The sequence below is a fragment of the Trachemys scripta genome, chromosome 16 (assembly GCF_013100865.1).
Source record: "Trachemys scripta elegans isolate TJP31775 chromosome 16, CAS_Tse_1.0, whole genome shotgun sequence".
Taxonomy (NCBI): domain Eukaryota; kingdom Metazoa; phylum Chordata; order Testudines; family Emydidae; genus Trachemys; species Trachemys scripta.
Window position 1 is genome coordinate 22,978,170 of NC_048313.1, and position 26,353 is coordinate 23,004,522.

The window sequence follows — 26,353 nt, forward strand, 5'->3', positions numbered from 1 at the left end:
TGGGCGCTGCAGACAATCCCTGCCCTGAAAAATTCCCAGTCTAAGAGCTTGTCTACGTGAGAAAATTGCACCAGTTTCACATTCAGTGTGATTCTGAACTGATTTGGTTAAACTGACACAAAAGGCCATGTGGACGCATGCCCTTTGTTTCACACCAGGCTGATGCTGGCTTGGGGTAAGTCAATCAGGAATCGGTTCCAGCAAAGGGGAAGTACGATGCTGATGAAATAAGACTCTTCTGGCCAGATGAAGAGCTCGGCCCCACATACGCTGACCTCCTTTGCAGCGCTGGCCAGATGGGCTTCAGCCTTAACCTTTCCCAGGGGTGAAATTCACCCCGAGCGGATGGGATCAGGACAAGGCCTGGATGCCCCCTGGCCCATCTTAAGTCTCCTCAGGGCTGAAGTGGGGTTTAAGTGGNCCCCTCCCGGCTCTGGCCGATTCCCTCTCTGAACCCCCAGCCTCCCCGGTGGCTACCCTGCACTCCTGGCTCCCCGGAAGGCAACGCCTGTAACACAGAAACCCTGCAGCTCTCCTGCTCGCCGCAGTCCCTCTCTCACCTCTCCCTAATGAAGATCAAGAGGCCTGTGCGCGGTTTACCTCAGGCATGATAATGATGACAGAGCTCTGGCACCATCGTTAAGGGCTCATTAATATGCCAGAGGCAGGTTCCGGCCCCTGGGTTAGAAATTAATAATAATTACAATACTTAGCACTTTGCATCTTCCAAGCAGTCGGTGAATAGGAGCTAATTAATCTTCTGCAATCTGTGTTGCTGTCTCTGTGTTACAGGGGAGAAGGGGCTCACCCAAGGTCACAAAGGGAGTCAGTGTCGGAACCCACTCGGCCTGGATGGCTCGTTTGGAAAAATCCGCGCTAGCTCAGTCACAAGATATGGGCTGGGTACATAAACCACACAGGGAAATTCTACGTCCTGTGTCCCGCAGGAGCTCTGACTAGGGGATCCAAACGATTCTTTCTGGCCCTAAAAATCGATGAAACTCAGCACCTCCCAGAGCAAACCACCAGCAGTGTTGGCCAAGGTCTGGAAGACAGCTTACAACAAGAGATGGTGAAGAGGTGACTTGGCCCCAGAAGTCTCCAGGGGGAGAAAATCCCCGGAGCACAGGGCAATGGAACCCAGCCAACAAAGACAGACCAGAACCCTGGGGCTGGAAGCAGAGGCCTGACAGGACACGGAGGGGAGGAATTAACTCCAGCAGAGTTTTACTAACGGATGTGGTGAATCCATGGACACTTTTCTCGGCTCACTTGCACCTGTATTTCGACTGACCTCGGGGGAGGTGCTCCACTGACACCGCTGTCTGCCCGGCAGCTGGAGGGGAGCAGTGGCCGGCTTGGAGAGACCCACGGACGCTAGTTTTGATCAAGCTAGAGCGCTAAAACCAGCGGTGCAGCCACGGCAGTGCAGGCACCAGGCCAGCCAGGCTGGCTGCCCAAGCACGACCTCATCCGCACCCCTCGCTACGTTCGCAGTGGGGAGCCCAGGCTGCCGCCCGCACCGCGGTCTCTGCACGACGGCCTTTGGCGCGCTCCACGCTGAGTGGGTGCGGGAAACGCCGCACCTCCAGCTGCACAGCCGGCTCCCTTTCCTGTCCGACTGCGGGGGCCGAGCTGCTCGCTGCCCTTCCCCGTTTACACCAGTGCCAAGCAGCTCAGAGCAGCGATGATCTGCACTCCTCTGGCTGGTATAAGCGGCGGCACAAGGTGCTGGGCACCGGGGAATCTGGCCTTTGCTCGCTGGCTACAGGATCTGTGCTAGCCCGTGGGAGGGGAGCTCTGGTCTGCACTACGCAGCCAGCCAAGGCGCTCCCATGGGCCCATCTGCACTCGGGGGCCGGTCCTCCTCCTCCCAGCAACCCCAGGAGAACAGTGGTGTTACCAGGGGGGAGAGGGAGGGGAATCGGGCCCCAGGGCCATGGGCTTGCTAGTTCCCACTGCTTCTCGGAGTCCAGACGCTGCTGCGCGTGGTGCTTTGTGCACCCCCAGCACATTTCCATGATTTCAGCCGTCCCACGCCGGAGGCGAGACACTGCGCAGGTCCTGCCTGCTGCTGGCCTCGGTCATTTCCTCTGCCCTCCCCAGTCCCTGCACCTTCCAGGCCTGCGCTGTGTCCTGGGCAAGGTTGGCAGCACAGAGCGACACCACACCGAGCCCTGGAAAGCTGGCCCAGTAATTGCTGCTGCATTTTTTATGACCGCTGCTGGAGTGGAGAGTGTGAAAGAGAAGGCCCGGGAATGAGCGGAGCTGCCAGGATCCAGCCTCAGGGACAGGCGGGGGGAGGGCAGTGCCAGTGGAGAGGGGTGGGAGGGGGTTGAGGAGGGGGCAATGAAATATCACTGTGTGCATGTGGCTGTGATCCGGGTGCACAACAACGCCTGACTTGAAATCACGGAAAAATACCCTTCAACTAGGGGAGATAAAGCCAGTGACCAAAATCACCGTCCAGAATGACGGGACTGAATCCGCCATGGAGCTAAATGCAGACGGCTGCAGCTGAGCGGGAATGAGTCAGGCTCCCAGCTGAACGTCCCTCTGCGAGTGGAAAAACCCAGGCTGGGCTCTGCAGGCAGCCAGCAGCCCTGAGAATTAATTGCCACCCCGTGGGAGTCAACATTCACAGCAAGAGCTGGGGCGGGGGGAGGGAGCGAGTGAGGGACTCCATCCTGCGGATTGACTCCTTGGCGCTCCATCCCCCCGCGGCCAAGCCCTGAGACCCTGCATCCGAGCACAGAGACAACCCCCATTGAAACCAACAGGAACCGTGTGTCCAGACCCGGCCTATGGAGACAGGCGCTTCCAGAACACGCTGAGCTCTCAAGGGGACAGTCAGAGCCCTGGTCTCTGTGGTGCTACACGGACACCTCAACCGAGATCAGGGCCCCAGCGTGCCAGGGGCTGCGCCGATGGAGAAAGAGAGACAGTCCCTGTGCCAAAGAGCTCTCTGGACATGGAGGGAGGCAGTGACTTGGCCAAGGTCACCAGCAGAGCCAGGTCTAGAACCCAGGAGTCCTGAGTCCCTTTGCAGGGCCCCACCCAAGGGAACGCGCTGACTCCTGCGACGGCAGCAGAAATGGTTTAACTGCTGCAGAGCTGGGGAGCTGCTGGGAACTCCAGGGCTGGAGAAAGGCTTCGGGGCACGTGCTGGTGCTTCAGGAAGCAGCCGAGCAAAGCTCCCGCCAGGCACGAGGCTGGGGAGGGGGGGGAAAGGAGGGGCCTGTCACTGAGCTCCCCACTGACAGTCCAGAAGCTGCAATTCCAGGCCATTGCCCAAGATTCATGTCACTCACCCTGGGCTGCTCCACAGAGGCCCCACTGTGCCAAAGTGCTGTGGACAGAAGTACAGACGCCCCCGTCCCTCCATGCCAGCCTCAGGTGCCATCTCTGGGCTTGCAGGGCACGGGCTTGGCATGGATAGACGACTGCTGCTGCATCAGCGGCCTCCTCCTTCGCCTACCATGCCTGCCTCTGCCCAGTGAGTGGCCGCGGCCGGACCCACATCTAATCAGAGATGCCGCGGGCTCCCCGGGAACAACGCCCCGCCCACACCAGGCACCGGAGGCGCTGCGTGTTACTTGCCTTCGGTCTCGGGGCCACGGGCAGGCTGGAGACTCGCGCCCCTGGAGCGCTGCTCTTTGAAACCAGGTGATAAATCTGCCAGGCAAGAGCACAACGAAGATGCAGGGATGAGGGGGAAATGGACAAGTGACTCCCCGGCGGGAACTAGCTGCTCTGCTCGGGGCAGTTCTCCAGTCTGGGCACAGCACCTGTGTCCTGGTGTTTGAGCTGTTAGGGTACGTCTACACTGCAATTCCAAACCCACGGCTGGCCGGTGCCAGCTGACTCGGGCTCCAGGGCTGTCTAATTGCGGCGTGGCTGTCTGGGCTCTGGGACTCTCCTCGCACTCCTTGACCCTGCAAGGTCAAGTATTCCCTGTCAACATCCCGACTCACACGCACGAACTGATTCGCTTGGCGCAGCCTCCTCCTGTTTTATCGCACATGTGAGGGGAGGGGGCTCGGCCAGAGTCTCTGCCTGCGAAGCAGGGTCACCTTGGGGGAACGGTGGAGAATCATTGAGCAAGAGGAAATGTTCTCGGTCGTCAGTTTCAGGATCCTGGTGGAGCTGTGGGAGGTAGGAAGGAAGTACTGGCGAAGAGCCGGCGATTTCACTGCCAAGAAGGAGCCCCTGTGATTACAGAGCCTGCCCTGAACCACATAGGCCAGAGAACTCACCCCGTGAGGCCGGCCCCCAGCCCCAAACATCCCTAGTAAAAGCAGCTGTTACTTACTCCTCCTTGTAATACAAGAACTAGGGGTCACCCAATGGAAGTAATGGGCCGCAGGTTTAAAACAAACAAAGGAAGTATTTCTTCACACAGTGCACAGTCAACCCATGGAACTCCTTGCCAGAGGATGGTGTGAAGACCAAGACTAGAACAGGGTTCAAAAAGGAACTAGATCAGTTCATGGAGGGTAGGTCCATCAATAGCTATTAGCCAGGATGGGCAGGGATGGTGTCCCGAGCCTCTGTTTGCCAGAAGCAGGGAATGGGCGACAGGGGATGGATCACTTGGTGATTCCCTGTTCTGTTCATTCCCTCTGGGACACCTGGCATTGGCCACTGTTGGCAGACAGGACACTGGGCTGGATGGACCCTTGCTCTGACCCAGTCTGGTCGTTCTTACGTTTTGAGCTACAGCCTCAGAGCACAGGCTTCCTCTTCCCCACTAGCCACCAGCCGCTCTGGTTAACAGCAAACTCTGCCCGCCTGTGCTAGGGCGCTGGATTTGCTGAGGGCAGGTCTGCACTTCCAACGCTGCATCGGCCCTGCGGCAGCACTTTGGAGAAGACGCTCCTACGCCACCGCGCGAGCTCCTGTAGTTACTGGTGTCGGGAGACGTCCTGCTGCTGCCATCGCGCTGCGCACACCAGGGGCAGGTCGGTATAACGATGTGCTCGTTTCTCATCCCCCCGAGCGACCCAGTTGTACCAATGTACGTCCGTAGCGCGGCCCTGGCCTGAGAGTCACCTCCCTGGGCTGAGGCAGGAGGGGTTGTGCCGAGCAGATCTCGGCATTAGCTCCCCCTGGGCCATGCTGACCTGGGCCTGGCTGGAAATCGCTCTCCATGTCGCCTCCACTCAAGGACTTCATAAATCCACCTGCCTTTCAGCAAGCGTCTCCTCGCCCTCAGCAGCCCCACAAGGCCGGGAGACGACAGTGATTCTCCTTCTCTTTCCTGCATGTTACTGCGTCTCTGCGGTGCTTAACAGCGAGCGAGCCAGGGCCCACAGCTCTCACCTCACACAGCTGCAAAGCAAGCCGGAGGGACCTCGCCTGGCAGCAGTCGGGTCCCAGACCTGCCAGGGCCTCTTCCCTTGATTTATGCTTTGACAGCTGGCCCTGGACCTGAGCCATCAGCCCCGGAGGGCGGCGAGGTTTAGCCAGCACCATGCCAGGCTCCCTCTGGAGCTGGGCAGGAGGAAGTGCTCAGAGGAATGGCCTGGTATCCCGTCTCCACCAGGGGCCAGCACCAGCTGCTCCAGAGACAGGGGCATGAAGCCCCATGGAGGCAGCACTGGGATAATCTGCCCCCTGGAGAAGTCCCCCCATGACCCCTGGATGTTAGAGGTTGGAAGCAGGAAAGTTCAAGGCCAATCCCGAGTGCCTATTTCCATAATTCCCACCGGCCTACGAGAAATGCCCCCGTCTTGCACTCCCACAGGAATCTCCATTTGGCTTCTCTGTCCCTGCAGCCGGAACAGACACGGCCGGGTACCAACCTGCCTGTCTCACCCTGCCCGCTGTCCCTCACCCCCACCCCTCCACAGCTCACCTCTGCCCAAGGCGAGAGAGAGGCTGTGACGCAGTAGGGAGCGGGGGGGTGGGGGGGGCAGATTGACCTGGGAATGTCGTCTAGTTTTACTGGGACTGTCTGCATTGGGGATGGGACAGCAGGGGATGATTTTACTTGAGAGTTACCTGAGCCAGGAAGGGGTGGTGCCAGGTGACACCTTTGTCCGGGAAACTGGACAAAGGGAGGGGAGGAGCTGGGGGAAGGGGGAGAGAGACGGCTAGAGAGGTTTTGTTTTCAGTCTTGGGCTGGGTGGTGCAACGCAGGGAACCCCAAGCTGGGGTCTAAGCTCCCTAAACTCCCCAGAAGGACTTGATTGAGGGGTCCTGGTTGTACCTACACGCTCTGCTTGGGACTGGGTTCCTGTCTAATAAACCTTCTGCTTTACTGGCTGGCTGAGAGTCCCGGTGAATCGCAGGAAGCCGGGGGTGCAGGGTCCTGACTTCCCCCCACTTTGTGACCGAGGCCCAAAACGAGACATGTAAGAATAGGTGTCTACATATGGCCCCTTGCTAGCACAGGGATGGGCGCATCCGTATCTAATGGGACAGAGAGATAGCAGGGGTGGCAGGGCGCGTGCGTGGGGACGGACAGACAGCTATAGGGGCGTGAATGGGGGCAGACAGACAGACGATAGCTGTACCCAGCTGAGGCTCCTTTGCCAGTGAATTGACGGATCTGTACAACCCCATTCTCCTACGCCAGGCTCCCTTCTGCAGGCAGCTGGTGCTGGGCCCTGGGGGCTGTGTCCTGCCAGCTGGCCGGGGGTCTGTCCTGACCCCTGCCCTCCCTGCAGCCTGGCAGACCCGCCCCAGTGAAGCAGGAAGGGATCCCACAGAGCGGGGAGACCTTCCCTGACCTGGCTGCAGTTCTGGGGACGGCCCGTCTCAGCAGCCAGGGACAGGGGCTTGCAGGCTTTGCTGGGAGAATGGCTCCAGCTCCCCTCTCCCCCCCAATGCAGGCAGCTCTGACCCAGAGCCCGCGCAAATCCCAGCCCCACTTTGCTCCCCGCTGCTGCTGGCAACGCCGGTGCCAATAACCACGAGGAGGCGGCAGCAGAGGGCGGTCGCGGGGCTGAGCCCCGGGGCAGCTGGGAAGGGTTTCTGCCATTCCCCGTAGCCTGGCACCACACAGCCTTCCCCGGGGCCCCACCCGCCAGGACTGGGAGCAGTGGGCCCCGCGGGTAATTAACGGCGCTTCACGCGCCCCGGGAGGTGGGCCAGGGTCCCTAGTCCCACCCTACAGGGGGAAACTGAGGCACCGGGTGGTGATGTTACTTAATCACAGTCACATGGGAAAAGAGCAGAAAAGAACCCAGGAGTCCTGCCTCCAAGGGTCTTGCTCTTATCTACTACAATACGCCCCCCACCCGGAGCCGAATTAGAGCCCAGCGGTTCCCCATTGCCAGTCCCCGCTCTCGCCACTAGACCCACCCTTCACGGGCCGGCCGGGCGGCTGGGGGGGTTACTAAGGCTGGCGTGGCTTGACGCAGATCTGGGAGGCCCAGACGACAGACAGACAGATGGGTGTGTAAGGGCTGGACAGACAGACACTGGCCTGGGGAACGGGACTGCCCAGACTAGAGCACCCTTGGCGAGGGGGGGGCTATTTAGGGTTTCTGTCTCTGACCCAAGCTCATCCCTGGGGCTTGGGGCACCCCCTAGTGCCCGTCTCAGCGCAGGGTGCACCTCACATGGGGTCAATGCCTGGGTCCCTGGTAGGGTGACCAGATGTTCCGATTTTATAGGGACAGTCCTGATTTTAGGGTCTTTTTCTTATATAGGCTCCTATTACCCCCAACCCCCGTCCTGATTTTTCACACTTGCTGTCTGGTCACCCTAGTCCCTGGCGAGTTACCTCCAGAGACCCCCATGCTCCCGTCCCAGCTGCCGTGGGGCGATTGCAGCTCCTGGCCGCTCCGCTGCCTGGTGGCTCTGGCTGGGTTACAGTTCCTCTCCCATCTGCTGCAGAAATCAACAGCCATTACTCCCAGCAAACGGTTTCTAATCACAGCAGGTCCCGAGCACCTGAGAAACGACTGGGGGAAGGTGATTGAATGGAGAAGAGCTGGGGAGGCGGCCGGGCTGCAGTCATTTATCAGCACAGATTCCTCCCCAGGGGCTGCAGGGAAAAGCATCTGTTTGTTTACTTATTTTTAATTGCAAATTCTCCCGGTGTCAGCCTGGCGCTCGCCCAGGGCCATGCCTCCTCTGCCGACTCCTGAGTTGAGCTGGCAGAGGCAGGACCAAAGGGCTCCTGGCAAGAGCTGAGCGGCGGGGCCTTGCCTGTAGAGGTGCAGCGTTAACTCCGGCCCCAGCCGGACCAGTCTAGTGTGACCTCCTGCAGGCCAGAGAGCACCCCCACGAGCCCGGCATCCCGCCCAGTGGCCTGCGGTCTAACGAGACCACGTCATCCAGAATCCCCTGCACCTCTAGGTCAGCTGTTCCAATGGTCAGTCCCCTGACTGGTATAAACGTGTGCCTTCGTTCTGCGCTGACTTCGTCTGGGGCGGCTTCCAGCCATGGGCTCTTTACTGCCCTTGTCTGCGATCGGAAATCTCCTCCCCACGTAGGCACTTCTAGGCCGTGATCAAGCCGCGCTGTAACTTTCTCTTCAGCAAGTCAAGCAGATTATCCTTTCGCAGTCAGGCAGGTTTCTCAGACCTCGAGTCCGTCTCCTGGCTCTTCTGTGAACGCTCTCCAACTTCGCAGCCCGCTTTGCTAACGCTATGACGCCAGCAACGGATGCTGATTTTTGCAGTTGGGATTTGCAAAGCTGGGGAAGGCTCGTGGCCATGCAGAAGAGGCTAGAGAAAAAGAAAATAGCATGGCGGAGGCCGCAGACCATGGGAGAATAAGCAACAGGGAACACGCCCGTATTGGCCAGCAGAAATGGGACAAGGTAGCCCGGCAGGGTCTTTCGAGCTGTAATGTCCATGGGTCTCAGAGCTCCTCTACACGTGGTCACTGCAGACAGCCCAAGAGAGGGGACCTCACCTTGCCGCCTCCCCTGTGAAATCTGTTTCATGCTCTGCCCGGGGCTGGCAAGCCGTCACCTTTCACCGGACCCCGCCATGCCATGCCAGGCTCCATGGCACCATCTCCAGCAGGATCAGTAATCCACACGAACACAGCAGGGGCTTTGTCCGTCTCCAGCGCACATGGGAGGTGAACAGCATACTACAGATACTAGCCGGAGGAGCTGCTCCCTTAGCTCGTGTGGCAGCTCAACCACTGACATTTTCACACGCAACTAGCAGTTTTGGGTGGCCTGGTTGATCTCCAGGGACACGCACTTACCACAGCGTCCCTTTGAGGCAGCTCACCACTCGGGGTCCCAAACGGCGGCTTTCACAATCAGGCATCGCTTTGAAAACATCGTGTGCTGAAGGCCGTGGGTCCAGACTCTGCTAATGACGCCGGCTGCAGTTTGCCAGGTCGGGGGGCTGAGGTGGGGAGAGGGGGGAGTTCTGAATGCTCATATCGGCTGTCGGAGCATCTCTAGCCGAGCTGGAATGAAAATGCAGCTGAACCCCAAGGCACCCCCTGCACACATGCTGCCGCGTCCCCTTTCAGCGCTTTCGATGCTCACGGAATAGACGCCCGCCTCTGCTGCAGAGAGGAATGAGGGGCTCCTGAAGGGTCTGTCTGCACCTGTCGCGCTTTGATTCCACCGAGCAGGACTGTTCAAAGCACCATCGGGGGAGAAAACAGGATGAAATATTCATGTGTGCGGTTCGCTAACAGGCAGGTGGCAGCTCTGGTTAACGATGCCACAAGCTCCCTCATTAGGGAGGAAGAGATGTGAAAACACCTTTCCAGCCAGCATCTCACTCTGGGCAGCTCCCGTCCCTTCTGTGGGAGACACCTCCTCCACCTCGCAAGCCCGATAGCACTACGCGTTCCTGGCAAAGGCACCAAGGACACAGGGATGGCCAGACCGCTCCATCTACCCTAGTATCCCATCATCTAGAGTGACCAGCACTAGCTGCTTCACAGCTAGGTGTGTCCCCCCCCTGCAGTCGGCAGAGTCGGGGGGCAGCAGGCAGGGGTGTGCCTAGGGCAGGCCAGCCATGGGAGGGTGCAGGGAGCCTGTCTTTGGGGAGTGGGCGATGGGAACAGGCCCACGGTCAGGGCAGCCAAATTACAGGTTGACTGAGATTCGTGGGCCTCCCTAGTCACGGGCACGTGAAGACGCTTCGTTCTGCAGCATTCACCTTCTGTTGCCGCTGCTCGTGTGGGATGAAATTCGCCCCCAGGCAGTGGGCCAGTCAAAGGCCTTAAACCCAACAGGACCCAGAACCCGACAGGGACAAACTCCTTCAAAAACAGGCCTGTCTGGTTTAAACCTGGATGACTGGCCTGCCTATGGGGACACAGGACCATCATCTCTGTACCAGCGAGGACTCCAGATGGACGTGTCTGATCCTACTTCGTCTTCCCCTCCCTTGTGTGACCATACCCCAATAACTGGCTAATTAACAGTTAAGATGCTTGTTAAGAGCCATAGCTGTTCAGTCAGCTGCCTTTGTAAATTTCACTATCAATCCAATTCCTGCTTAAATCACTGAGACTTGCCCTGTTTCAGTATTGTAACTTCTGTTCACCATTTATTACACTTGCCTACAGTCTAACTTCTGTTCACTGTTTGCCATCCATTATACTTGTCTATATTGTAACTTCTGTTCACTGTTTGCCATATTGTAATTCAAACCCCATTTTAAAACGCTTACTCCGTTTTGTAAGGGCTTGCTGCAACCTTCATTTTTGCAAATCCTGCTGTAATCTTATTAGTTTAGTTTAGATGTGTGAATGAGGTATGGATGGATGATGGAATCAACCTCCAGCCCCAGCCTGTCCTGATTAAATAGAGTTCAAACACCAGTGACTGAAGATGCAGACAACAGCCCTAACAAAGTAAGAAGAATCCACCCTAAAAAGAAAAGGTGCAATAGAAGGAAGATCAAAGCCCGGTCCGAGGCTGAAAGTCATGTCTGCAATTGATGGGTGATCAATCACCAAACCTGAAGGCATTGGAGGAGGGTAACATTCTGCTGCCAACATGGAAGGGCATCGGTGCATGCCCAACAGAGACCCAGCTCGTCCTTGTGCCCGGCTTTTCTGGCCAGTTACCGCCACAAGCTACGAACCCAAGCTGCAAACTCAAGCTGGACTGGTAACTATGCAGCAGCTGCAGAACATCTGATGGGGTGTGTGTGTGTATTAGGTATAATGTGTGTGTATAAGGATTAAGATATTAGTTATTGGTCATAAATCAAATTGTTATCATAATAAATGTGGCATCTTCATCTTGTCCCCTTTAATAAGATCCTGCTAGTTTTTATTGGTATAACACGGGGACTTTGGGGATGGGGTTGGAATGGGGGTGGGGNACGCTTACTCCGTTTTGTAAGGGCTTGCTGCAACCTTCATTTTTGCAAATCCTGCTGTAATCTTATTAGTTTAGTTTAGATGTGTGAATGAGGTATGGATGGATGATGGAATCAACCTCCAGCCCCAGCCTGTCCTGATTAAATAGAGTTCAAACACCAGTGACTGAAGATGCAGACAACAGCCCTAACAAAGTAAGAAGAATCCACCCTAAAAAGAAAAGGTGCAATAGAAGGAAGATCAAAGCCCGGTCCGAGGCTGAAAGTCATGTCTGCAATTGATGGGTGATCAATCACCAAACCTGAAGGCATTGGAGGAGGGTAACATTCTGCTGCCAACATGGAAGGGCATCGGTGCATGCCCAACAGAGACCCAGCTCGTCCTTGTGCCCGGCTTTTCTGGCCAGTTACCGCCACAAGCTACGAACCCAAGCTGCAAACTCAAGCTGGACTGGTAACTATGCAGCAGCTGCAGAACATCTGATGGGGTGTGTGTGTGTATTAGGTATAATGTGTGTGTATAAGGATTAAGATATTAGTTATTGGTCATAAATCAAATTGTTATCATAATAAATGTGGCATCTTCATCTTGTCCCCTTTAATAAGATCCTGCTAGTTTTTATTGGTATAACACGGGGACTTTGGGGATGGGGTTGGAATGGGGGTGGGGGCCGGGGGCGGGGATGGGATGGAGTCGGGGCGGGGCCAGGGGGCGCAGGCACCCACCGGCGCCAGAGAAAGTTGGTGCCTAGGCCACCAGGAAAGCACATAAGGCAGCAGAGAGCAGAATAAGCGACACTACCATAAGTGCTTTTAACACAGACAGAACTGCCTACATGGACATGCCACAGCCACGCCGTCGCAGCGTTTGAAGCCGCTACATTCGGCCAACAGCCGGGGTCTCCCACCGGCGCAGGCACTCTCCTCCCTGAGAGGCGGTAGCGAGGCTGACAGGAGAATTCTGTCTACACCAGGGGCTAGGTCGGTTTAACCACGTTGCTCGGGGGCACGGATTTTTCATGCCCCTGAACGACGCAGTTATATGGCCCCAAATTCCTAGCGCTGATTGGGCCTAGGGCAGTTTGTGGCTAGCATGTTAGAGCAGCAGGACATGAGCAGAGACAAGGCCTTAGTCTGCCTTGTCCATTGGACTGTCTCGCACTGTGTCTGTGCAGCACCTGGCGCCATGGGGTGCTGGTCGCAGTTGGTGCCTCTAGGCACTCCTAGCAGATGCAGAATGGGATTTTCAAAGCCACCTCGATGCCCAAATCCCACCAAGGCCTGGGCATCACTTACGCCTCCCTGCCTCTTGCCCCATATCCTCAGCTGTATCCACATAACAGCGGCACCCAGCCCTGTGCTCCAGGCACTCCTGACGTAGCCGATAGCGCCCAAGGGCAGCAGTACCAGACAGCTAGACCACTGGCAAACGGGAATCTGCAAAGGGTTTACCTGGAAGCTTTTAGTGTTCAGGCTTTTCTGGCTTTCGGTGGCCACCTTCAGCCTGGAATCCAGCCCCTTCATGAGGGACTCCGTGTTGCGCACGTACTGCAGGTCGCGATAGGTTCTCAGGTCCAGCACCTCCATGGACTGGGAGATGTTCTGCACCTGGAAAAGCCAAATGGAGAGGTGAGAGCAGGGGCTCTCCTGAGTCGTGCAGCCCCTCCTTCCCAGAGCAGCGCTGGGGACCAGTACAGGCGAGCGCACGCGGTGCATTCGTGGGACACGCGCTCTCTCTCTCTCTCGAGCTCCATTCCCGGGGGTTTCTCTCCAACACAAGCTGAAGTTCTGCAGAAGTTCAGCACGATTTCTACTTCCTGAAGCCCAGAACTCAGGACCCGCAGGATTGTCCAGCTCCTTCCCCAACGTGCAAAACAACCCAGCTCCATGCAATATAGATCCCAAGTCGTAGTTCAGTGCTGACGAGAGCGGGGGAAGAGTTGGCCACCGGAATTGTTCTGAGTGTTATTAATAAGGGCCCGGGAACAGAACGAAGCTCTGATTTAATACCAGCGCTCCAGGGAGATGCCTCATTAGCGCCGCACTCCTCTGCCTTCCCTGGGAAGGCTGCAGGTGACTTTTCCATTTGGATTCTGCACAGAGTTGGCCAGAATTGATTTGATACGCCCTGCTCCCTTCCCTGATCTCAGTTTAATTAACGAGGCCCTCTCCCAGCTCTGCACCTCCTGCCCATAATGAAAAGATGATTGTGCTAAATGAATTACAGGCATGCAAGGAGAAAGCATCTTCGCTCCACACCAGAGAGATGGGGAAGTGAGCAGACAGCTGGCCTGGCAGCATCGGCAGCCATTAGTCACTCATTGGAGCATATTCACTGCATCCAGCTGCCCTCCTCCTTCTGATCACACTAAGTGTGGGAGCAGATTCTCACTTACAACCAGGCCTGTTTGTGCTGCCAGCACCATGCAAAGGGGTTACCGGGTGAGTGACAATGAGGCCTGTTATACGCGAGCCACAGGGCAGGAGTGTGTGCGCGCAGGGGGTTGTTTCAATCCATTCATCTCAACGAGTGGATGGCAATTGGGTTACAGCCAGAAGCTTTGTGATTGCTTTTTTTAAACAAATGTTTAGATTCTGGGCACCGCATTGGAACCTGCCGGCGAGCCTTGTGCCCGAGGCGGGAGCGTGAATTAGCAGGTAGGGCGCTGGATGGAGACTCAGCAGATCTGCCTTCTATTCCCAGCCTCTCTGGGCCCCTTTTTCTTTTGTCCGTCTTATCTAGTCACCCTGTGTGTTTGTTAGGGGCAAGGAACCGTCTCTCCCTCCTAGGGCTGGGCGCATCGCCAACTGGAACAGCCATGAACGGACCAGAGAAAAAACCGTTTCACTTTGGGTCAAATGGAAGCGAAATTTGGGATGACTTTGGGTCTGTTCCAGCGCGAGGATTTCAACCTGAGTCTCCCTCCTCCCAGGTGAGCACCCTAACCCCCGAGAAATCATGAGCCCAGGGGGTTAGGGAGCAACACTCCACCCTTCCCCCCATCTCCTCCTCCTGCAGCCCTTTTACGAGTGGCCAAAACTATTCATGTCAGAGTCACAAATCAGTTCAAGTCGACCACAACGGCATTTTTCGCTGAATAAAATATTTCTTCGGAGAAATTTCACCCAGGTCTACTCTGTGTGCGTGAGCAGCCCCCAGCACACAGGGCCAGCGTAGCTGCTGGCGAACGGACTGCAGAGGGGCGCTCCGCCCTGGGACAGCCGGCCCCACACCGCGCTGCTGACCCTGAACATACATGTCACACAGCACAGGCGGGTCCATGCTGCAGAGGGAGCGGGAGAGCTGGGGAGAGGAAATGAAGCAGCACGGGATACGTCACTGGTTCCCAGTTCGTCCCCACGCCCGGCTCAGGTTCGATGCTGGCTCTGTTTATGCAGCCACACTTTGAAAGGGGCAAGTTCATGGGCTGTTTAATTCCCGGTGTGGCAGTGATGTCTCCGGGCTGCCTCTGCCCCAGTGCCCTTGTCCCACCCTGCACCCCATGGGAGGAGGACGGGACAGTGGCAATTCACGCCGCTACCGCCCTGGGCTGGGGAACGAGCAATTCCCACTGCCCAGCGTTACGGGCGTGTAAACCCTGTGACAAGTGGCTCCAAACCCCAGGCAGGGCCAGGCTTCCTCGGCACCTGGCTAGACACCGACGTACCCATAGAAATGGTGACACTGAAACTGCAGGGCCCAGTGCCAGGCCAGACACACATCCCTGCTCCCTCTCGGGCCAGCCCCCCCACCCGCTCGGGCCAGGCCCAGACGCCCCCACCTGCTCCCCCTCAGGTCAGGCCCACCCTCCCCCTTGGGCCAGGCCCAGACACCCCCCTCGCCCCGCTCCTCCTCAGGCCAGGCCCAGAGCGCACGCTAGTCCCATTTAGGGATTTAGATGAGGCCTTGGCCGAGCAGGGTCAGTTCCCCCGAAGGGCTGCCCCTGCCTGTCAGTAGCCTAGCTAGTGGGGTGCACATTTCCCAAAAGCGGAGCCCACGCTCCGCTCTGAAGCTTGGTCTGCCCGGCGGCGCTGGGCTCCGGCAGGCAAGGGAGGACAGCACACCTGGAGGAGCCATGGGGAGGGGGCGGCACGGCCGGAGGAGCGAGGGGGGCGCAGCATGGCGGCCCGCAACTCTCCCCCCCCTGCAGACAACTTTGATGCACTGACTGGGTCCCGGGCACCCTCGGGGCAGGGAGGGTCTCCCCCGCCTCCTCGCGGCAGCCACACCGGGCGGACCTGCGGCCAGTCACTCCCAGCAGGAGCCTCGGCGCCGCCCTCGGCTCATTGGAATAAAGGTCCCCCGAGGAGGGGAGAGCGCTTCCCCGCTCCCGCCGCGGCCTGTCAGCGCGACCCGCCCACAGCCAGGCTCCCCCAGCAGCCCCGGGCAGGGCAGCGCCCCCGGGCTGAGCGGGTGAGCCGGGCTGCAGCTCGCTCGGACCGCGCTTGGCGGGGCTCGCTGCCTTCTGCCCCCCGCCCCAAGGGGTAGCGCCAGCGCCGAGCCTGGGCTGGTGCTGCTCGCGGCGAGCCCCTCTGAGGCAGTGGCAGTGGGGTTTGCTGCTCTCTGCTGCTGACCGGGCTGGGCTGGGCTGGGCTGGGCTGGGCTGGGCCTAGCGGCCGGGCCCCGGAAAGAAGCAGTGGAAGGGCAGGCAGCGGACTCCCAGGATCTCCCGGTCCCGGGGGCAGCTCCAGCCCCCTCTGCACAGAGACCCCGGGGACCCCAGCCTACGGCACTCCCATCCCCGGTAACCCCTCCTCAAGCTCCATACCCCGTGTACCCCTCCCATGTACCCCGGGTCCCTGCCTTTCCCTCCCCTTCACCTCCCGTCGTACCCCGTCCTCTGCCACCCTCCCTACATCCTCCCCTCCACCTCCCCTCTAGTCAAACCCCCTGTTCCCCTCCCTCCACATCCTCCCCTTCACCTCCCCTCGTACCCCCTTCCTCTGCCATCCTCCCTACATCCTCCCCTCCACCTCCCCTCAAGTCAAACCCTGTCCCCCTCCCTCCACCTCCTCCCCTTCACCTCCCCTCAACCCCCCTGTCAGCCTTCCTCTACAGCCATGGGGGGCAGCGCGGCCGGAGGAGCGAGGGGGGGCACAGCATGGCCACAGTGTGGCCGGAGGAGCCAGCCAAGGGACAGGCGGGGGCACGGCTTGGCCGGAGGAGCCGGGGGCATGGCCAGAGGAGAAGCCAGGGGGAGGGGGGGGCGCCTTTTTTATGTTTGCTCCCCCTGCTCTTAGAACCTGGCTACGCCACTGCTGTCTGTGCCGTGCACACCAGGTACTCGTAACGCAGCAGCGTCCGGCAGAGGAAAGTTGCCCTAATCGCACAGCAGCGGAACACAGGCGCCGGCCGCAGATCTCCAGCTCTGTGTCCCGTGAGGAAGGGTCACACTGCAGCCTGATTTCCCTAACTTCTGCCTGCCCCGGGCTCTCTCTTTTCCTGCTTTCCTCTGCCAGGCTGTGGTGAGCATCCGCTCCCCCGCCACACGCTGCAGCAGTGTCCGTAGCCCGGGGTGAGCAGTTGTTACAAGACGCGTGTGAAGATCTTTGCAAATGCAATTTGCTTGCTCACTTGGCTGCGCGTGGTGTCTCGGCCTGGCTGGCGCATTGCCCCCGTGCACCGGTTCTGGATAGACAAACCACTGGCTGAGCGAGAGGTGGCTCTGAGCGGACTGCTACCGCAGAGAGCAGCACCCAGGTCGCTAGCAAGGCCCATCCATCAGCGGGTATTTAACACACACCAGCTTTCCTCCCAAAGGCCAGGACAGAGCAGCTACAGGCGGCTAAATCAATACAGCACTGAGTTGTTACACACTCCGGTCGCGCCTACAGGCTCCCAGGGACACCAGGGGCCTGTTGTGCCGGGCGCTCTGCAGACACGGAGATGGACAGAAATTCCACCCCAGCCGGAGGGACTGAATTCTGTCTAAGGCACCACCCAGAGCCAGGCAGAGACACTCTCTGGCCCAGGCAAATCAGGAGGTGATCCTGGTCTAGTGCCTGGCCCCGGGGAAGATCCCTCCCTGCCGATGAGCTGAGAACACTCCTCTTCCTGCAGCTTTCATGGATAAACTCCCGACTTTCTTTCGTTCAGGGGCTGCAGCTGTTCTTTGCTTCTTAAACCACTCGAGTGCACATTTCTTGTGGGCTTTGATTCTTTCATTTTATCGGCCGCCGCTGCTAAAATTAGTTTATTTCAGCGCCTTAACGAGATGAGAACGCAGCCACGTTCCGTCAGTGGTTATTTATTTATTAACAGGGGCCCTGTTGGTGTTTACGGCTGCGGCAGCCTCCGAAGGCTTCAGAGCCGTTTTGCAGCAAGTTATAATAAAAGTTTAATCGTTTTTTTGTGTGTGAATGTATAAAGAGCGGAGAGGAAATAAAAGGAAAGCCGCCTGCTCGTGGACTCTGCCCACCGCAGACGGGGGAATTGAGACCAGTTAGAAAACTTAATAGCTTTTAATAACATTTACCGCAGTAAAGCGACCCAGGGGGCGATTCCTACGTGGGGAGAGAGGGCAGGTCTCTCTCTGCAGCACCTCGCAGAGAAGCAACGCAACCCCCAGAGACTGCATCCGCCTGCGGAGCATTGCCAGCCCCGCCAGGCCCCCCGGGAGTCCAACCTCGGGGCAAGCCCCCCCCCGCAGACGTCCCACGCTAAGCAGGATGGGAGACCTCCAAAGGCGGCGAAAGTCTCGGCGGCACAGCAAACGTGTAGAGCTTAGCACCACGGGCACGTCTGCACTGCAATCAGAGGTGTGAATGCAGCACGGGTAGCCATAGCGCAGTTAGCTCGGAGCCAGCCAGCTCCGGGAACAGGAGCCGGGCGGTGTGACTGCTCCAGTGCGGGCTCAGGGTCCCAGGTGGGGCCGTACGCTCGTGCTGCGCCCTCGTGCTGCTATTGTTTTCCACGCTAGCTAGGTCCAGGGCAGCTCAGGGGTCTGCATGTGCTGCAGTCACAGCTCGCACGGTCGTGGAGACAATCCCCGTGTCTCTGCTGGAAGTCCAGGGGGAAGCAGGTCACTGGAGCCAGGTCCTGGGGGGCACCCTAACCCCTCCACTGCCCTTCCCCTACAAACGTCAGCTCCATGTGCACCCTTCGTGGCTCACCTCTGCCAGAATGCTAGAGAGAGCTGCCGTCAGCGAGCGCTGGGCGGTGGTCACAGCTCCAGCCTGGGAATCCTGCACACCCTGCTAGCTTTGTGACCTCGTCCCTTCCACCCCGGCCGGGTCTCATCTTTGGGACTGTCGTTCAGTACGTGTTTGTACAGCTCCTAGCGCAGCGGGGCACCATCGTGACGAGCCTCTGCCACGACTGCAATGTGGATATTAAACCACCACCAACAACACCCTAGCGCTGGTGTGATCGCTGCCACGCCAGTGCCTGAACTGGGGGCCTCCGGAGCTACGCACATGAGCTGCTACAGCTGTAACAGGCACACAGGGGACCCCTAACACTCGCTCGCCAGCGGTTTACACTCATACCATTGCTTCGGCTGCAGCCTTCCTCATGCAACCAAAACCCACTCGCGCGGATGCAGCCCCAGGCAGGGCAGAGAGCAGTGTTCATAATTCATCAGGGGGCCCCCAGCCCCAACTTGGGTCTGGGGAGCGCTGTGGCACTGCAAGGGCCGGTCAGGCCCACTGTCAAACTGAGCCCCCGCCGTCCACTTTCCACAAGCGCTCACAGGGTTAACCCTAGTGTCCGTCTCTTCTTAATCCTTAGCCAACCAGGGGCAAGAATTACACCTTGCCGGGAACAACTTAGTGTCCTGGGTGCCTCTCGGGTGGGTCAGATCCTACTTCCCCCGTAGCACATTCCGAATGCCGGAGTCCCCTCTGTGCCCTGCCGTTAAACTGACCCTGCTGCTCACCCGAGAAGTAGCTGCATGTTAGCGGTGGGTGAAGTGCCCCTTGTGTGTATCTAGGAGGCTCCACTGGGCTGGGCGCTGCGCACGTTGCCCCAGAGTTTACAAGCTAGGTAGACAACGGCAAGATTACGGGTGGCCCCATGTTTACACCGGGAGGAGCTGAGACCCGCAGATTTGCCCACCGTCACATATACAGTCAGCAGCAAAGCTGGGAATCAAGACCAGATCTCCTGCATCCCCGCCCAGTGCTTCAATCCGCCAGGCCAGCCGGCCCCTCAGCTCCCTGGTAACAGCCCACACGGTGAGCGGCGCTGTCAACGTATATGAGTCTCTCACAACGAAGGCTGCACCGGCAGCAGGATCTCTCGTCCGTCTCCTCTCCCCACACATCGAACACGGGTCCTTCATTTCGCAGCTCTCCCATCTCCTGCCATCCCAGCTGCTGCTGAGAGGAACAGACTGCTGGCAAAATGGGCAGCGTGGCTGCGAAGAGACGTCCCCTTTCAACACGCTAGGAGGAGATGCTGTTCCCCAGGCCCCTCCGTCGGGCTTCAGGGAGCTCGCGTCGAATGTTGCATCACACTGCCAGGGCTTTGCACACAGGCAGACGGGTGGTTCGGGCGACAGCCTCCGCTCGATACCGGCACTTAGCTGGGATGTTACCGACGGAGCTGTGCAGAGGCCAGCTCTCTCTCTCGCTCGCTGCTTCCAAGCCATTTTAATTCCTGCCAAGGTCAGGAGCTGACTTCCCTTCACCACCACCTGAGCCCTCCTGCCACTCGGGGAAGATTTATGGGTCTTTATTATTTAGTTTGTGCCTCTCCAGGTCAGTGGTGCGCCGTGCTGAATGCACCGCAGACTCCCTGGGAAATGCCTCTATCGCTTTCCCTAGCTCTCATCACAGGGGCTGCAGACTAGGAGCATTTATCTGGGTCTGTGCAGACGTGGGAGCTCATCTCCCTGCCAGATCTCCTGCCGTCAGCGTCTGCAGCCCCTCACGTGAGCAACAGGCACCCAAGGAGCAGAGCTGACTAGGGAAAACCACGTCCATACGTTCCACTCTGGACTTGCCGTCCAAAGCCTGGAACATGAGGTCCGGGCTCCCAGGGGGCGAGGGCAGAACNCCCCCACTTCGCAGTCAGACATGATGTGACGAAGTGGGGGATTTTCTTGTTTTCTGTGGGGTTTCAATGGTTTGCATGTGGAGGGGGTGGGACTCAGTTTCCCGGGATGTTACTGGTTTAACAAGGTGAGGGGAGAGGGAGTTTGTTGTTACAGAGGACCGGAGAGGGAACGTGGGACCCCAGCCACTGGCCTGGAGGATGGATACCCCAGTGACCGGTGACCTAACCAGCCGGTTCCAGCCAGAGGAGAGGAGGCCCCGGTTTACGACTCTGTTTACCTGGAGAGAAGACAATGGACAGAGGCGGGCAAGGCCAGGTGATCTCAGAGGCCCAGCTGGGAGCAGGGGGGCTCTGGGCTAGAGAGGGGGAGCAGGCAGAGCCCACCTGGATGTAGGGGAGACTGGGATGTGCTGGGCTGAGGGAGGCCAGGCCTGAGACCCTGAGAGTTTCCTGTGCTGTGTTCAACTCTCAATAAATCCTCCTGTTTTATGCTGGCTGAGAGTCACTCCGGTCTAGAGAACAGGGTTGCATCAACCCCTTTGGGGGTGGAGACCCGGGGGGTCCAGAGCGAGTGGACTCCCTGAGGGGCCCCATGGCGAGAAACAGGTGTGCTAGGGCTCCGAGAGGTGCGGCTCCAGGAGGTGGAGGGGCCTGACCGCGAGAGAGAGTGGACCCCTGAGAAGGGCTGTCGCACTGAAAGGGGCTCCCCCCCACGGACCGCATGGGGCCAAGAGTGGGCACGATCTGTGAAACCGTGACATGTGACTCTCAGCCAGCCAGTAAAACAGAGGTTCATTAGATGACAGAAACACGGTCTAAAACAGAGCTTGTAGGTCCAGAGAACAGGACCCCTCAGCCGGGTCCATTTTGGGGGGCAGTGAGCCAGACACCCACGTCTGCACTTCACTCCTTGTCCCCAGTTAGCTCCCAACTGACTTCCCCTCCAGCCCCTCCTCCTCCTCTGGGCTTTGTCCCTTTCCGGGCCAGGAGGTCACCTGATTCCTTTGTTCTCCAACACCTTTAGCTATCACCTTGAAAGGGGGAAGGGCCCTGGCCATTAGTTGCCAGGAGAAAGTGTGTCGGCCATTTATGCACACTATGCATAGGGGAAACTGAGGCACCCCTACAATATTTAGAGGAAACATTAAGAACAGTCCCACTTCGTCACAAACGGACTGACGAAGGAACGGCATTTAGGACGGAGCCTTTTAGGAGGAGGCAGGGGACTAATCAGCTGTTTCAGTCCCTGCTCCTCGAGGGTGAATTCAGGGCCCGGCCCGCCGAGATCCCTCAGCCTGGGGCAGGGCCCTGCATAAGGTGCAGCAGGGCTGAAGTGGGGCCTAGCCCCTGGCCACGGGTGAAGGGCTGAGGCCTTGTGCTGGGCCCTGCCCCGGGTGTGAATTTCTGCCCTATAGGGACCCATCCTATTCCACTATATTGGCTGGGGATGCTGCCCACAGGCCGCAGTGGTGTGAGCAGGCCACTGCTGCCACGTGCTCGCTGCAAGACGCCCACAACAGGGAGCCAGGCGTGTGAACAGGATCATGAAAACGCAGCGCCACACACACACACACACACACACACACACACACACGCCGATTTCTCTCATTCACCCCCCACCTCCGCACTCCCTGTCCCCTCTCTGATTTCTAGGCATGGACACGCCGGTCCCTCCCGTGGCAGCGACCAGCCGGGTCCCCCATCACGTCGGTCAGGGCCATGCTCCTGCACCACCCAGCGCCGCCGCAGGCCTTGCACCCGGGCCCGTCTCCACGACCGGCGCCCCCACGGTCTCGGCCCCCGCTCGTCACGCTCTCGCCCCTCCACGGGTCCCACGTGCAGCCTGGCCCGGCTGCCCTGCCCAGCCACGGCTTGTCTCGGCAGTCCACCCTGGGGGCCAGGCAGCTGGGACTAGGGCGATGGTTCGGTTCCTGGCTCTGCTGCCGACGCCCTGTGTGACCATGGGCAGATCACTTAATAGCGCTGTGCCTCCGTCCCCGTGTCAGTACAAAGGGGTAAGAATCTTTCCCCTGCAGTGAAATCAAGGCCCGAGCAGCTGGCACAGGGGCCAGTGGGCAGCTCTGGGCAAGCTGCCGCCTCAGACCGGCCCCGTGTCCCCCGCTCATGAGGAACGACATCGGAGGCTCTCACTGGGCAGAATTTTCCAAAGCACCTTCGGAGCCTAAGCCCCATACAATCAGGCTCCTTAATCCCTTAGGCACATGCAAACATGTTCCCCATGGAGAGACCAGAACCTCCCCCATCCTGGGCGGAGCACCGAGCAGCCTGCAGGAAGGGCCTCCGACGCCAGTCGCGGATCAGCGGGCACCAGCAGAGACGAGGAGTTTCGTAGGAAGGAGAATACCCAGAGTTACCCCTGTGAGCGTTAAAACAGGACACGCCGGAGTCCTGGCTGGGCTGCTGCTCCGGAGCGCAGGTTACCCCATGCACTTTCCTCGGCAGCCGGAGAGCACAGACCAGGCTGGATGGCCCCTGCCTTGAGCCAGGCTGGCAAACCTCTGCTCCCCTCTCGTCTCTAGGCTCCTATGGGGCTGCCTCGCCCCGATCCCCATCTCCCTGTTCAGGGCTCCAGGCCGATCCCAGCACGTTTTCTTAGCCGATGGCTGCAACCGAGCCGCATACCAGGCCCCGCTGGGCCAGCAGTGGCGATTCCCCGTGCAGCTTGTGGAAAGAGAGGTGTGTACGCCAAGAGGAGATGCCCCTTCCTTCCCCGCCTGCCTGATTTATTCATGCCATGAGCCGGCATTTCTGCGCTGGGTCGTTTTACATTTCCTGGGCAATTCATAATTATTAATTATGAAAATCAACAGCAAACTAGTCTCTCTCAGCTGCCACTGCGCTGGGCCAGGCAGAGACAAATGACCCGGCGCCTGTAACGAGCTGGGGACGACACTTTACTCGGCATGCAGTGGTTTTATCATGTTTCACATGGGAAGGGATTGATTGGACACAGCGCAGGATAAAACTGCTCTCAAATCCCCAGCCCAATGGATAGAAATTAATGGGCGGTGGGGTAACACGCTCCCTTCATATACTGCATCCCTGAGTCATTGCAGGGGAGCTCACTGGAGAATTCCCGCAGCAGTGGGACTGCCCACACTCCTCCAGCCCAGGCCCTGCCTCTGTCGGCAGCACACGGGTAATTCGCCCTGCTTTCCCCAAGCGACGTCCATGCACCCGGGGACAAGGAAAGCCGTGTCAGGCACCGATGGAGTTTAGCCCTGGGCTAAGCAAGTCGCTGCTTTCCTGGCCCTTGGCAGCGTCCCTGCTTGCTGGAATCAGGGCAAACCTCCCATGAGAGCTGCCAGGAGGCCGGATGGTTAAAGCACTAGGCTGGGGCGCAGGAGATCTGGGTTCAAGTGGGGCAGAGCCCTCCGCGTTGTCTGTGAGCTCTGGGGGCAGGGGCTGTCTATCCCCCTGTCTGTGCAGCGCCCCGATCTCAGCCGGGGCTCCGAGGTGCGACCGTCAGCGAACAACGGGCCCGGCTGTAGTGGTGCTTTGAGCTCTAACCCTGCCTGTCCCCTTCTCCAGCCACAAGCGAAGGAGACTGATTCCTCTTTCCGGGCATCTCTTCACTTCGAGCTGCTGGCTGAACTGTCACAAGGGTGGGGCCGCGGTTTCAGCACACGAACAAGGGCAGGATGGATTTCACAATGAACCTTTGGGGAAAAAGTGAGATTTCAAACCCAGGGCCTCTCTGTTCTCCACCCCACCAAACCTTCCCCTATTTATAGCCTCTTCCCTTGGGGCATCACCTCACATCTGGCTGCACCAGATGGGTCCGGAGTCAGGCACCGCGTCGTGCGATTCTGCCTGGGATCAGCGTTTTCTCCCGGAGGAGGGGGTCAAAGCTGTGGGGGCAAGGCCCAGTCCACACAAACCCAGCGGTGAGCCCCCTGGGCAGACAAACCTACTTCAATTCAAAGCAGGCTTCTTGTCCTGTGATTGTCTAGCGCCGGCACTGCTGGGCCGATGCCTCCAGCTGCTGCCACGGTAGAGAAATAATTAGAAGCTACGCCTGCAATTTAAGGACCGTTACGCAGGGCTGTGCAGGAACAGAAACCAAGGGCAAGCGGCTTCCTGCAGCAGCCTCCCACCAAGTTACTCCTCCTTCCTGTCCTCTCTCCACACAGTTGTGATGAGCTGTGTGGGGCGGGGAGGGGGAGGGACTGGGGTGCTGGTGCTGGGGTGTGTTTGTGCACACGCATTGTGTGTGCATACGGCAATCCCTGCAGAAATAACTCCGCCCAAGTCCTCCCCGCAATCTCTTCTCAGCGCTGGCGAGCCGGGGAGCCAGATCTCCGGGTAATGGCCATTTAGGAAGGAGGCAGATCTGAATAGCGATGTTCACTTACTGCTATGACAGGTGAATTAATATGATGCATGATTATCAGATGTACTTGTCAGGAAAGACTTAATGCCGACAGCGCTCTGCCTGTCATCACCCGGGCGCTGGAGAACAGGGCCGTGCCCTTTCTCGTCGGAGCTGACGCATGACACAATCCTCCGACTGGATAAGCCGCTGTGTCTTACGGAAGGTATTAACCAACACGGCAAACAGGGAAATATCGCCCTCGCCCACCAAGCCTCACTGCCCAGTGTGCGGGCCAAGGCTCGGGGGAAGCACTGGCAGGTCGGTGACGCACGTGGAGAGGAAAGTGGCACCAATTTTTCCCGAGCCGTGTGTGTGTGTGTGTGTGCGTGCGCACGTGCCCTAAGGACACAAAACGGGTCCCGAATGGGTTGAAGGGTGTTCATCACACAGCAAACTGGGCACCACACGCCATCTACCCCAGATCCGCCTCCCAGAACTGGGAGCAAAACCCAGCAGTCAGCACGGACTCCAGGCCTCACCCCGCTCTAGCCGCTAGACCCCACTCCCCTCCCAGACCTGGGAGCAGAACCCAGCAGTCCTGCTCCAGGCATTGCAGCCCATTGGCCCCCCTGTGGTACAACAGACAAATCGATTTGCCATGCAGCAGGAATTAGCACCCGGGGCCCCAGAAGTCCCTGAATCCAGACTTGCTTGGACAGGGGTCCCCCGCGCCCGTCTCATCCTGGCATCAGCCACCCCAGAGCCTGCGTAGCCTGAGGGCTGCAGTGCTTCCCGGTCCTCACGCCGAAGCCTGCAAGCTCCCTGTGCCCTGAGCGCCAGCCAGGGCCAGCTCACCCATCCACCCCTCCAGAACAGAACACAACAGCCCCCGTTCACAACCCTCCCCGTCTTGCACTTGGGGCAGATTTAAGAGGCTTTAAGCCCGTCCTCCGTGTCTGGGACCGGCAATGTAAAGCGGAGCAGCCCCAGGGCTGCTGTAACTCCAACTCTGTCACCATGGGAGGCTCTGAGAAGCGGAGGAGACCTGTAGACTATGAATCTGGGCCCAACATTTTAAGAAGGTGCTGAAGTCCCCCAGACTGCCATGCGTTGCTGAATCAGGGCCCTAGCGGCCATGTCCCTGAGCTGCCCCCTGTGCTGTGGGTGGGGCCTGACTGACAGCTCCATGGGGGGAGAGTTCTCAGGGGGCCGTGTCCACTCTGGGACCTTTAGCCTCACTGACAGCTGGTCCTGGCGATTCCCTTTTAACCCCCATCGGGGAGTTCCCCGCACACGAACATCTGAAACCAGCTGGAGACGCTAGACGGAGATTTCCAGCACCCAGCTCCAGGGCCACGGGGAGCAGCTCGTCGCCCTCTGCCCAGGCCCCAGCCTCTGCACAGCGCCGGAAATTCCTCCACAGCGCAGCAGGGAGGACCGGGCCCCAGCACACGGGTCCCGCAGCCCGTCAGGCCTTTCTGGTCCCAGAGTCGGCTCCCCTCTTACCGCCCGCGCCCCCTCCTAGCTGCACCGTGACCCAAGGAGCAGTTAGGATCTAGCAGGCAGCGCGCAAGGCTGCCTACAGCCCATCTCGCTCGCTGATCTCCGGACGAGGCGGGGAAGGCAACCGCTGCTGCAGCTGCAGGAGGCGAGGCCATGCACCCGCTGACGAGCGACAGTCCGCAGCACAACGCCTCCCGCTGCTCCGAGGGCACGGTCCCAGCTGACGTCTCCATGTGCTCAAGGTGGGTCTGT

General features: G+C 58.9%; 1 protein-coding gene across 1 annotated transcript in view; it reads right to left on the minus strand.

The window, feature by feature from the left end:
- OLFM2 (olfactomedin 2) overlaps positions 1-26,353 on the minus strand; it is a 56,109-nt gene that overhangs the window by 10,492 nt on the left and 19,264 nt on the right. Inside the window, exon 2 of the mRNA XM_034792816.1 lies at positions 12,717-12,872. Within this exon, the coding sequence (XP_034648707.1) occupies positions 12,717-12,872 (156 nt within the window). The remainder of the gene's footprint in view (positions 1-12,716; positions 12,873-26,353) is intronic.